This window comes from Dreissena polymorpha, chromosome 4 (assembly GCF_020536995.1).
Source record: "Dreissena polymorpha isolate Duluth1 chromosome 4, UMN_Dpol_1.0, whole genome shotgun sequence".
NCBI classification, from domain to species: domain Eukaryota; kingdom Metazoa; phylum Mollusca; class Bivalvia; order Myida; family Dreissenidae; genus Dreissena; species Dreissena polymorpha.
The window spans coordinates 132,460,693-132,474,930 of NC_068358.1; the positions used below are offsets into that span (position 1 = coordinate 132,460,693).

At 32.7% G+C, this 14,238-nt stretch overlaps 1 protein-coding gene and 1 long non-coding RNA gene across 7 annotated transcripts in view; both read right to left on the reverse strand.

The window, feature by feature from the left end:
* Positions 1-440: 440 nt before the first annotated feature.
* LOC127876576 (uncharacterized) lies at positions 441-2,360 on the reverse strand. The gene is made up of 2 exons (XR_008047932.1): positions 2,074-2,360; positions 441-1,762 (listed from the first exon to the last, which is right to left on the reverse strand). It is a non-coding gene; the product is annotated as an uncharacterized LOC127876576 (long non-coding RNA).
* A 4,090-nt stretch (positions 2,361-6,450) lies between these two features.
* Positions 6,451-14,238, reverse strand: part of LOC127876533 (protocadherin gamma-B4-like) — a 194,205-nt gene continuing 186,417 nt past the window's right edge. For 5 of the 6 annotated variants that reach the window (XM_052421826.1, XM_052421827.1, XM_052421824.1 and 2 more), the window contains 3 exons: positions 13,413-13,601; positions 9,287-9,425; positions 6,451-8,344 (listed from right to left, as the gene is read on the reverse strand). In XM_052421826.1, the coding sequence (XP_052277786.1) occupies positions 7,803-8,344; positions 9,287-9,425; positions 13,413-13,601 (870 nt within the window). In that variant the 3' untranslated portion in view covers positions 6,451-7,802. Of the gene's footprint in view, positions 8,345-9,286; positions 9,426-11,167; positions 11,238-13,412; positions 13,602-14,238 lie in introns of all 6 variants that reach the window. The other variant, XR_008047918.1, reaches the window with a different exon arrangement.

Genomic DNA, 14,238 nt, shown 5'->3' on the forward strand with positions numbered 1-14,238 from the left:
TGAATTTAAATAAAGTGTTGGTTGACTGTAAATTACTATAAAATAAATCGAAGCAACAAAAGTTATGTATTTCGTTAAATTTACTTTTTTCATAAATTGAAAAAATACACTTTCAAAAGACAGTCATATTTTCATCAATTTAACGATACAATTCTGTCGTCATACTGGCGGTTCAACTGCGTTCAGACGCACCATATCTAGAGAACACATAATATTACTTTTATTTACATTGGTATGCTTGTTACTTGGAAAAGTAGACGTCTTTGCGTTTAAGGTCAACAGGTTAAAGTTCAGGGTAACTAGGGTTGTCAAACTAAAAACATATACCGAAAATTACACATGTTGACAACTTGGATGAAAGTCGGGGTCAAACAAATTGCATAAACATCTCTTTTCTTATTGTAATTTGTGTGAGTATTTAAAAGCTGATAACACATGTCTGAGTGTGAATAGATTTATTTACAAATATAAATTCAAAATTTGCTAAGGATCACTTTTTTGTACATGTAATTTGAAGTTCACCCCTAGCTAGATTCAGTCGGCGTCACGCATCAATGATAAATCAATACATAAAAATAAAATCAAAAACACACATTCTAATATCAAAACCTGCAAAATAACAATTTAAAATGAACGTTATCCAAAATTGAAGATACTCTGAAAATAAAAAGTGATCCTAAGCAAATTTTGTAGATAAGTTTTTACAAAAAGGCCAATGAAACAACTCATTTATTTTGATGAGCAAAACATGTGGTCTTGTAAAATTCTGAACCTTTACTCTTTTTCTCCAACATTTTAAAGATCTGCAGTAATATAATTGGTATAGAAGAAATGTACATGAGCACTTAAAAAACGTTGCTTTAGACATTCATATGTTATTTTATTATTTATATAGTAGACACAAGATTATTTAATGTAATATATTAAAAAAAAACATTTTCATTTTCATGATGAGATTTGATATTCATTTAGGAACCAATGCAGGTTTCCTTCCTTTTTCATTCGCTGTAGCATATCACTTCAAGTGTTTGTCATTACATGTATATTGACGGGCCCATTCTGTGCCTGGATTACCGTTCTCTTCCTGACCTTTAGGGTTCGTTTTGCGGTCAACAATGGATGGTTGCTTTGGGCTTCTTCTTTGCTTGCTATGGCCACTATGTACTTGACCATCATGATGTACAGGATCTCTATAACTGTGTTGCTTTGACTGGCTCTGAATGTTTATATCATCATTAGCACGTTGTGTTCTAACGGGACTGTTAGTAGTGTCGTGTTGGTTATAATCGTCATCTATTTCGCGCTGCTTTGCTGTATTATCAGGTGGAACGATACCAATAAATTGACGTGCCCATTCTGAACCAGATTTCATATCAGCGTTATTGTTTGTCGACTTTATTGTTTGGTCAGCGGTTGGTTGTTGCAGCTTTTTCTCTATAACGTCCAAGTCGGGTGGCATTTCAACGGACTGATCACTATAACGAAAATGACGAGCCCATTTTGTTCCTGTGTTGTCATTATCTTCCTGTTGTTTTAATGCGTTATTATCATATTGGTCAATTCCACCAAGCAGTCGGGTGGCCCACGCCTTGCCCGGGTTGTCATTATCTCCCATATCTTTAGCCTGTGCGTTACGGTCCATGGGAAGTATTTGTACTCTACCATTTATATGTACGATGCGATTGGCTTTCTCGCTGGTATAGATCGGACATTATATGTACGATGCGATTGGCTTTCTCGCTGGTATAGATCAGACATTATCCTTAAAATAATGATAAGCGTAGTCAAAATATAACCATAAAACAGTTTCAATACCAATACACAGAATCTCTCCATTTCTGCACGGCAGACGTAGAGGAAATGTGTCTTTAGCATGAGGTAAAAAAGACAGGTGCTTAAATACAATACCAAGTAGTCATCATTTCGTCAACAAAAACACAAAAGAATTATTACATAATAATCGTAAATTTTAATGCATATTGTACATGTTAATAATATTATTGTACGTTTCACTTTATTCTGCTCATTTAAGTAAGATTTTATAAATGATCAATGTAAACTTAAATACTTTACTTTATTTTCGAGATTCTGGTTTATTCCAAACAAAAAATAAACACACGAGATACGAGATATTATAACGTCCACATTATTTGAATAGATTGGTTCGATTTAAAGATTTCATATGTGGGTATTTTTGTTGAGGTGTCATCAATTCTTTAGAATCATGTTAACAGATCATTTGTTTGTTTCAACGAAAACAGACCAATTATACTTCCACTTTCCAGGTACTATGCCACAAAGTGTAAATAAAATTGCAAAGATTTCCTTCCGTGTTGACCGATAGATGATTGGAGACGTAACTGTTCAAGTCCCTGTATGATTATCTTACGTATAAGCCATATATCTCTTAATAAAAGGCAGTGCCACAAGGTAATTTTCTTTATAAATTGAATCGTTACAAAGATGGAGAGGTGACATGGAATGTCGTTTGGCAAAATAAAAGTGTAGTCCTATGCTCATGCAACTTACAATAAAGTGATGCACTTACGGGAAAAAAACCCAAATTCAGCTGCTTTAAAATAGGCGGGGATCGTACGGTCTGATTATGTTTTGTTTTGCTATTGTATAACTTAAAGGAATCAAATTTTATTTTATCGTTGTCTACATATGAATTTTCTGAAAATGCATGCAGTTCTTTGGTAATCCAATGAATCAACTTCCGCGTGCTCAATAAATATTTCATTTGTCAGTTTAGTTTTAAAGGGACTCGTTTACAGTTTGGCAAAATAACGATTAAAAAAATATTGTCTTATTTTTTTAATATGGTTTATATTGAACAAAACAAAATAACTTTCCTTACTGAGATAAATGTCATCAATTTCGGTTCAGTTATGGATCGAAAGAGGCAAAATAACTGAGTAATTTTACGCCGTTTGTCTAAACATTTGTAATAAAACGTGTATCTCTATCATAGCGTTTTCAAAACGCTGATAATATAAAAAGCCTGCGTATGAAGTGGTAACGCCTTAGAATTTGTTTATTTGAAGCATGCCCGTAGCCAGGGGTGCGTTGGGTGCATTAGCACCCAATATTTTTTGACGAGTAAAAAAAATTGTTAAAGCTATAACTGTAAAAGATATCGTAACGTAATGATGAAGCCTACTTATTGTGGGTTGAAATCCCAGTCCAACAACCTTTTTCGACAATCATCTAATTGGCTGGAAAAACAATTTGATTAACTTGAATAAATAATCTTATAAAAAAGAAAGTACATTTTAGTTGATTATTCATGGAATGTTATACCAGCCGAAAATGACTGAAATCAAAGGAAACCCTGTTGACTATTGCCGAAGACTAATTAGTCATTAGTTAAAAATTAGCATTTTACCACGATTTATAACAATTACACATTGTGCATAGCATTTTCGACAGACTGCATTGTCTTTTAGATATATCCCCGTACAATTATTTTCGGATCACCTAAACAGCTTTCCAGCAAAAAATATCAGCTATGCTCAAGACAGTTTTTTTACTGTATGGCAAGAAAACAAATCATTTCTACAAAGCCATGTAGCCTTTTTTTTAGCTTACCAACACTTAATGGCATCTGTTTAGCTCTAAATACAGAACTTTCCACAATGTTTTTAAAATGTCGAACTGGACACTAGGAAATATGTCCTACTCTTAAACAGTTATTAAGATGAATTTAAAACGTTACAACATATGATCAGGAGGACGTTAACGTTTAATGTTCATTAACTGTGACAACTCTTGAGGACTTTGAGACCATAGGGCCATTAGTTTGTGGCTATAGGGTCTTTATGAAGCCGTAATTGTTATAAGTTTTTGAAATTCGTTTAGAAACAGATAATTTATTTGTTAAAAATTTGTCAAAACGAATAAAAGTAACCAGTTGTACCATTTTGATTTCTGTTTAATATTGATGCTGATAAGAGAAGACCCAATTTTGTTAATCAGTGTTTGTAGTACAAAACGACGAGCAATGCTAGGCCTATGGTAATATCCATATTAGCAGACAAACATTTGTGTTGAAAAAGAAGTCAAAAAGTTCCTTTTAATTTGCTTGATTTATTAATGGTTGTGGTAAATTACGTCAATTTTTTCAAGATTCCAATAAATAATGGTATTTTATACCGTTCTTATTGTTGATTTTACATTCTTAAATTTGTTGTTTCATATGTAAACAACGTGTGTGAGCGCATACTAATGTTGGGTTAAACGATAGTGCGGAATACATGTATCGTATTCATGTCGATCAGTCACTGAGTATGATCAATGAAAGTGAAATTTCATATAAAAATGCTCTATAACTTCAGTCTCTAAATACAGATATAAAGTCACCAGAATGCAGGATTTCATGTTCCATTTTAAAATTTTCTAATTGGAGGACATCCAGCCCCCCCCCCCCCCCCAATGCAGGAGGGGAACACCCCTTCCGCATCTACGACCTTTGCCACTCCGTTGCTCAATAACAATCAATAATGGAAAAATTCGCACTCCCCTTTTCAAAACCCTGGCTACGGGCCAGTGAAGTCCCCTGTTCGAATCCCGAAGAAAGCAACTTTGTTTGTTAAACTTTTTGTGTTATTAACATTATTTTAGACACAAATCTGAATATTATAGTTTTGTAAGTAAATATGTGTTAATGCTATTTTTTTTATTCCCGAGTGCTTTTAATCAGGGACCTATACAAACAGGTCCCTGCTTTATATTTGTATAGGTTTCTTCTTTAATGTCTTCGGATATGTCGTTCTCAGACTAATGTCTGTTAATTCATTGGCTCGTTTTTCCCTTTGGTTTATTACTTATTCACAGTTTGTGTATATGAAAGACATTGGCTTTTTCGTCTCATGCTTTACTTTTGGTGTGTTACTAAGTCACGGTGTCTGTCTATTTACCGGTCGTTCTATGCTTTACCTTTGATTTTTTACAGTCACAGTATCTGTTTATTAAAGAAATTACATTTTGCGCTTCGTGCTATTACTCGTTTATTAAAGGGATCTTTTCACGCTTTGGTAAATTGACAAAATTGAAAAAAGTTGTTTCAGATTCGTAAGTTTTCGTTTTAGTTATGATATTTGTGAGGAAACAGTAATACTGAACATTAACCATGCTCTAATATAGCCATTATATGCATCTTTTGACGATTTTAAAACCTAAAAATTATAAAGCGTTGCAACGCGAAACGATTGAATAATTTGGAGAGTTCTGTTTTTGTCGTTAAATTTTGTGAAACTACGAAGATTGCTTATATACGGTATAAAATACGTCAACAATGTGTACTCGGCGGAATAGCTCAGTAGGCTAAAGCGTTTTTACTTCAGGACTCTGGCAGGACTCCAGGGGTAAGTGGTTCGAAACCTGCTCCGGGCAATGTTCTTTTCCTTTTTTAATTTTTTTTCTTGATTTTTTACTGGAGCTTTTACGATCCAATGTTTACATTTATCAATATAAAGCATTTAATGAATAAGTTAAAAAAAAGCCAAAATCTGTGAAAAGGCCCCTTTAATACTATGTCATCATTTCTGTCTATATATATCGCTGGCGCTTGCATTCGCGGCATACATAATCGTCGGATAAATTACGTAGTTTTATTGAGACAATAATGATGTACGGTAATTCACCATTTAACATGACTTCTGACGACAGCTATGAATTAAAAAACACCTTGCACATTTATCAATAACATTTATCAGTTGTTTGCATGTTCGAACTTTAAAAGAACGGTGTTTATTTACGGTTAATTCAGTGAATTTTGATAGCAGACAGGAAAATAAGTTGTTAGCTATTAGTTGACAATCTTCGCCAGACATATCACACAGATGCCTTTAAGAACACGCACTATACTTACAATGACAAACAAACCGTTGGTTTAAAACGAAAATCACATTTGGAAATGCAATTATCATTATAATGTATGCTGGTCATTAATAAACGACTCGTATACTAGTATATATATATATATATATATGCCTTCAGATAACATAGTAAACCAGACTAGAACAAAACTGAAAATATAATTTACTTTCAGTTTCAAATGAAAGGGAGTAAATTAGAAGAACATGATGTACAAGTGTTTAGAAAAGGAAGTAAATAACTTTCTTAAAACTGTACAATATCTTTCACGTGCATACATTTTACAAAACAGCTACATCTGTGACATGTGTACGATTTATATGTGTTGACCTTCAGCATTAAAATATATCAGTTCTCTTTACTCTCATATAATTACAGATTAGTTCAGTCATGTTATGACTGTTGAGACTGAATAAATAAGAGTAGTATATGCACTATTACAAATATGAGTTTACATGTAGCGTTTTTTTAATTCTATAATTATATCATATACCCTTTCATACAAAAGAGTTTTTTACTCGTGGATCTAAAGTAAAACAACGCATTAGTTATTATGTTTGCTTTTTATTCTAATATTTTCTGATTTTTATATAAATATAATATACTCTATGACTGATGCAGACATGTGGATTTCATATACAAACCAATTAAATATTATTCACACACATTTTTTTTTATAAAATCAATGCAACAACAAATCAAAACCACATAAAAGAACTGTATACATAACAACAAATAACAACAAAAAACAAAACCTCAGGTAATTTCAACAGTATTCAAAATGTCACTAACAGTCTGCAAATAAAAATATGTATCAAATTTGCATATGTAAGTATTAAGAATTTTGTGTCTGTCTCTTGCAGCCCTTTTTAACACTATTTATTTCTAATAGTTATCATGTGTGCGCATGGCATGTTCAATTTTAAGGCCCATAGGTTGATGGAAATATTAGAAATTATATAAGGCAAATTATTTGCATCTTTACTTAAAATCTTTAAATCAGTTTTAACACCAATTTCAAACTAGTTTTACACAAATATGAAACCCGTTTTTACACCAATTTGAAATTTGCTGTAGTTTTACACTAATTTGAAACTATTTATAACACCAATTTCATTTTTCATTTCAAAGAAACAAATATATGTGAAATGCATATTTATATCTAAAAAAATATTGGTATAGCATTTACATCTGAGATCCAACAAGTTATGCTAAATAATTGTTTTGTTTGTAATAGCAATCAAATACAGCATGGAAACTATGTACAAGTGAGTAATATTAGATGTTGCAATATGTAAGAACAACTGTGTAATGGTCTGAAATGCAAACAAATTGAAAATATGTTTGATGTACAGAGCAGTTATTATTGTTTTTTGAAAAACAGAAAGTTCTCTGTTTGGTAAAAAGATAATTTGCAATACTTGATACAGCATTGAGTCATTTCTTTTTCTACTGAATAAAACATGTTATACATTACACACATACTTTGATTAGAGATGTGGACTAATAGCAGCTCTGTAAAACTGGTTTAAATAAATGAAAAAAATATATTGGTTGTAAGTAAGTTTATGAATAGGGTATGTATGTTTTAGTGTAAGTGTAAAATGAGACCTGAACAATAAACATTATTAGTTGACATTGGTAAAGCATGTCTATGGCATTTAACATTAAGTTTTGTAATAATTGATTGGAATAAACATTCAACAAGAACAGTGCAAAATGATAACATAATTCCAAACTAACAACAATCATCTAATAATTGTAAAAATTTGGATTAAAACAGAAATAAAATTCGATGAATAATACTACATAATAAGATACTTTGTCTGCATCAAGCAGAATTTGAACACGCACATCATGTCATACATAGCACTGTAAGGTTTGGGAAATCACAACTTATGAATAGATAATTCACGTTACTAACATCATACGAAACTATCTGGTTTATAGAACATGTCTTTCACTTCTGATGTTAGTATGTCATCGTGAATATCATTAATTGTGTAGCTTCCCGACGTAGTTGTCGTATTATCATCGTCTTGAGATCGATTTGTAACACTTCCATTCTCGAAAGAATTTCCGAGGTCCAAGTTTGACTGTTTTGAAGAGTGTAACAGTGGATTGCCATCAAGAGTACTTTTCAGCTGACCAAAAGAATCAAAGTGTGTGGTTTCAAAATTGAAATTGTTATGAACTTTTGGTGACTCATTGACTTCCTGGGGGCCATATGAGTATGCGTTACTTTGAGCATGATGTGGCCGCGATAAATCATTCATTACATATGCAGAATGATTGTTTTTATCCTCAATGCCACTATTTCTCCTGTGCTGTTTCTTTTTCAGGAATGCTGACAGGACGGGTCCAGTTTTGTGTACATTGTTGCCATGAAACGAGGAGAATGAGGGTTGCTGAGAGTCTGACGTGTAGAATGGGTGGGAGGTTGAGGTGTTTGGACTTCGCAATTCATCTGAAATATAATTTGAAGGTTTAATTGTTTAAAAAGAACTTTTATATAAGCATTACTCATTCTTAATTTCACTTGTATGCATGTTTCTTCTATTTGTCCATGGAAACCAATAAGGAATTTAAAAATATGTGAAAAAAAGTTTTTAGCAACATTGGTCCTGATATGTTTATCGGTATGTTAAGTTATTCATCAACACAATCTTTAAATATCTATAATGTAAATTGTGCAAGATCATTTGTCTGTATTTACAAGATTGAAAAATAAACAGAAGACACACTGTGCAAAAAGTGCCACTTTCCACCATGAAACATAACTCAAACTGTTTGTAAAAGTTGCAATGTTAAGATTTGTCTCCCTTGAGTATATTTCAAAATAAATAGGTTAAATAAATTTACTTTTTGTTTTCTCCTGAAATCTATATATAAAGTAAAACATGTTCATTTAAATTTAATATGAAAACTGACTGATGTAAAAAAAAATGCGCTTAACCATTTATCATTTATTCACTTTTTTTGGGGGGATTTTTAGGCAATTAGTATATTTTGGCATACCATTTAGTTATTCTCTGTATAAAGATTTCTATAACTTAACATTTTACCCTTTACCCCAAATAACCTTTAATACCTTAATCATGATAACCATTATAAATTTATTTATTTTGCTAGTCTTATCTTAGCTGAGTAAAGACAACGTTGTCAGTCGTATATGTATGTGGCTAATGATTCCTTGATGAATTTTCATCTAAATTCAGTAAAAGTTGCTTCCCTTTGTTTATGCAGCAACAATTTTCAAGCAAACCTTGCTGAATATCTTAAATATATTTTAATGTTTTATTAGTACAATTCCTGGAGCACTTTTCATCTGAACTTAATAAGATTAGCTGCCCTTTGTTCAAACAGGTTTTAGTATACTTCATTTATTGCGACCAGCAGCTCTGACTACCTTGCTCATGTGTGATATTGCGGATGTCTTCCTCACTCCCGCCCCGCCCCGAGTCACTAGTAGTGGTTTCCCCCGATGACTCGCTGTGCGTATCGTCCAGGTGGTGCTTCCGCAATCCAATATAACCCCTCCCCTGTGCCTAGAAGTGCAAGAAAACACACTCGTAAAAAACACACACAGGTGACAAAAAACATAACACGTGCAAAGTGTAAACAGGAATTTAGTTCTTCGAAAAGTTTGCAAATTTCTTTTTTTTAATTATTTGATATAAAATGTGAAAAATACCTAGAAGTAGCAAGGCAAAGTAACTTTTTCCAAGTGATTCTAACAAAACGTGTGAACCTGATATTATTTGTTGACAATGTTTAAAGGATTATTACAAGATTGTGTTTCTTGCATGGTTGTTGTTTTCTTGTAACAGTCTAAAGCAAATTCTTCTGTATTGCAGTCACCCTTATTTTTTCAAAAATAATGGTAAGAACATTTAAGTCTCATTTCTAAATAATACTTAAGCCGCGCACTTGGAAAGCTGGGCTTAATGCAGGTGCCTTAAAGGTCATCCCAGATTAGCTTGCGTGAACTACACAGGCTTATCTGGGACAACAATGTCTTCAATGAGAGGAATTTGGTAGACTTCATTTCAACAACAAAATTATTAAATCGGCAAGTGTCGTCCCTGATTTTTCTCTGCAGTCTAAAATTGCTAATCTGAGACGACACTAAACATCCATGTATTAACCCTTTCAGCGCTGGAACCAACTTTAAAGGCATTTGCAAACAGTTTGGATCCAGATGAGATGCCACAGAATGTGGCGTCTCATCAGGATCCAAACTGTTTGCTATTTTGATAGTATTCTTTGAAAAAAATCAAAGAAAATGCTAATTTTATAAATTCAGCAGACGACATTTTAGCAGATGACAAATTTCCCAGCATGCAAAGGGTTAAGCCCAGCTTTTCCCAGAGCACGATTCATGTGTTGTTTATTGTTTCAGTTTACTATACTCAGACTTATACATCTCAATTCTTGTAAGACAATTGAATAACAAAACACTTGATTTATTACCTAACATTAAGTAGAATTGTAAACATGTAACATAAGCTTGGTTAAGCACAAAAACCATTTGCAGTACTATTTAAAAGCTGAAGCTTGTAGTTCATTACAAGTCTCTGAAATGTGATATTGAAATTTATTTTTACTCAAATTAATCTGTTTAAACTCAGTGCTGTTAAGAAATTATATTTACAATAATATCATTTTAACAAAAAACAGCTGTTAAAATAACCACTTCTTTTAAGAAAATCATGATGAACAAACAAATGTGTTATCAAAGTGACAATATCAAGTAATTCTTTGTAATTGTCCAAATTTAGGATACCTCAGATCTGGACATTCCTATATGTAAACACGCAAAAACATAGAGAGAGAGAGTGGACACAACATGGACACAGGCCAAGTGCAGAACAAAATCAATGAACATAAGGCTTGTAAGAAGATATTATGCCTGCAAATTTCAATAATGTCCAAGCACAATCCCTATATATATGAAAACAGGGCTAAATGCATGTGCTTAAAGTGTGGTCCCAGATTAGCCTGTGCAGTCCGCACATGCTAATCAGGGACCACACTTTTAGCCTTCACTTGAATTTAGCTAAAGAGAGACTTTTTTTAAAGGAAAAATACCATAAACGCAGAAAGTGTCTGGGAAAATGCATTTGAGCCATGTTTTCAAATAGCACGGCTTATAAACATGTATATACCAAACATTAAAACTAGGTTAAGAAACAAGAAATAGACACAACAATAACATTGCAAATTACAACACCAACAAAAAGAGCTGTGTGCAGAGGACACAGTCTGAAGGTCCTGTGCTGTTATCTACCTGATAAGATTTTTGTTGAAATGGCTACATTATTAGTAGATGTTCTGCGAGGAAAGGTCCAGTAGCCATTCTATAGGTCACCATAAGAAAATATTGAGAGATATCAAAACATCATAGTGGCAACAAAATCTGGTATTTATATACATTGTGACAAGTACAAAAAATTAGGAGGAGGAGGAAGAGGAGAAACAAGTTCTAGACGATCAAGGAGGAGAATAATACATGTAATGACATTGATGAGGATGCATTTGATGATGATGATGATGCTGGTGGTGGTGATTATGATTTCAAGTATCTGAACTTGCGTCACGGATGAATAATTAATGAAATGGTATTTTTTCTGTACATCAGTCATTAACATTAAATTTGCTTGCAGATGTCCCTACTTCAATGACAAAGACAAAACAAAATCTGAACAAAGCAAGGATGTTATTTCAAGCAAACAATAAAATTCAAATTAATTTGCGAACACTGAAATTAAATATGGCTAAACAATCACCTGATCCTATGATTTTCTTCCCAAAAAGAATGAAATACAATATGTCTGAAGCAAATTAGAGTCCCTGCTTATTTTGGTCAGTCGGGCATGTTTGGCTATGGGTTGGGGAGGTCAAAGTTTGACCCAGCATTAATGACCAGTGTCCATGTCATACCATTAATATAACATAATGGAAACTGTTCAAAACTTTCATTTTTGGACTTAAAGATTAATGGCTTTCAACACTCTAAATGAACATTGAATTATGGCCAGTTTGGTTTCCAAATTATACTTAAACTGCATAACTGCTTTAACTTTAAAGAGCTATTACTGTAATTTCATATGGTGCAAGCTAAATCATCATGAAACATATTTTCTAGTCACACAAAAATGACATGAATATATACTCAAAACATTGAAGCATCAATGAACACTTAATGCTAGAAATTCATATCAAACACACAAAAACCCTTACATATAACATATAATTTTGAAAGCATTATTAAAGCTAAAAATTCACTTTCAAACACAATACAATTTTTACATATAACATGTAAAATTAAAAAGCATGGTTAAAGAACATGTATAACAATCTGTTTTATACCTTGATATATCATCAGCTTATAACCTATAGTAATTTAAAATTATACGCTGCAGCTTTTATATATGTTATCTTTTTAAATCACTTTGGCACTTAATTTGTATTCTTATTTAAAAACATGCCGTGCTAAGTTTATGGTGATGACAAAAATGAAGTGAACTGTAATGACCCACAGATATGATATTTTATTTGCAGACACTGAAGTGAAAACTTGACAAGGTGTACACTATAATCATCAGATAGTGTAAATATAAACCTACCGCAACAGACCTCTTGCATTTTAATGGTCAAAGTAACCAAAAAAAAATACAATTTGGTTTTTGGTGATTTTGGTATTAAAATTATTGAAGTGTGCAAGATTTTATTACCAAAGAACTAAATCAGACGATTCTGAAGTGACATTACCACCCCATTTTGTGGCTAATGACAGGACCCAAACCTGTTATTTTGTAATGAAGGAAAGTATCGCTGATTATTAGCAGCCATTAAACTGAGTGATAAAAACTCAACACGCTATTTTGCAAGTTTCACTCCATAAGAGATTTTTGTTTTCAAGATTTATGTGAAGGGAAACATTTTAACTATCAAAGAACAAGCGCTCCACAATTCTGAATTGCAAAAGGCTAATATAGACATTTATTGGCAGAATAGATATTATGTAAAAAGAAGTAAGGAGAATTTTGGTACAATTAAAACAAGTGTTTCTTGTTTCAAATAAATGCATTCAGCTGATAAGGTATATTTTTCTAAAACAAATACACGTCTTTTCAATTGAAATTTAACACTTGTTGATATCGCAGATATTGCCTGTATTTCCTCCATATTCGAAATAAAAATGCAATTGACAAGTCTTCAGTTATTTGTTCAACTCTCGAAATATTCAATTCAGAACCCATCCATCATGTTCCAATTGCAGCTTATCAGTTCATTTGAAACGCATTGTAAATGATCTATTGAAACTGAGCAATAAAAAAATAAATCTTCTTTGTGGTAAATGTGTTTTTGTGCAATATTGGTGACAAGTTTTAATCTAGATATTTGTTTTACATGTAAATGTATGTGAGATGCAAAAGTATGCTTTCATACAGCTAAGAAAAGGTAAAGAAATTAATGAAAACTGCAAAAACTGCCAGCATTGAAAGTAAATCATCATTCCCTATATTTACCTCTTCTGTAGGACTTTGTGGCCACTGCTTGCTGTTGTTGTTGTTGTTGTTGGACTGCACAAGAGCTTGGTGAACTCGTAGCGAAGTCATGCGATGTATTTCCCGCTGTCTTGTGTCCTCAATGTGGTCTGGGCCTGGCGGTGCTGACGGTGACACCTTGTAATTCTCGTAGTGGGGAACTATCTCTATCTATAAATAGAAAGACAGAGGGCTTCAATAAATAGAAATAGTGGGGTGCCTGTATAATTATAGAAAGCATGGGTGTCTATGGAATACAAAAGTAAGGCATCTACACAAATCAACAAACAAACTTTATGCACATTGTGCAATAATTTACTTAAAATTGCAAACATAAATCAGCTTTCAAAGAAATAGACTTTCTGATTGACAATTATTTGCATTATTTTTGATTCATAGATTAGAAATAGTAGATTTCTTTGATTATAGAATCAATTAATCATTCCAGCATACTTTGTTGACATTTTGACCATGTCACCTTCAATGGGCCTTTTGACACGGATATTGGAAATTATTCAAACACTACAGAGATTCTAAGTCTCTATAGAGTTATTATCAGTACAAATATTTAAAAGTCTATTAATTCTAAAACCACAAAAACAAGTAAACATTTGGACAGCGAAAGTCCACTTTTAATCTGGCCCACAATTGTTCGGACTTATATAACAACGAGACAGGGGGTTTGCAAGGCATGATCGGTGTGGATATCTAAGGAGTTGAAGGAAGGGATTACAGCTCTTTTCAAACTAGGGCTTCCTTATATCTTCACCCTCGTGTTGACGTATTATTGCTAATTGTAAGCCAATAC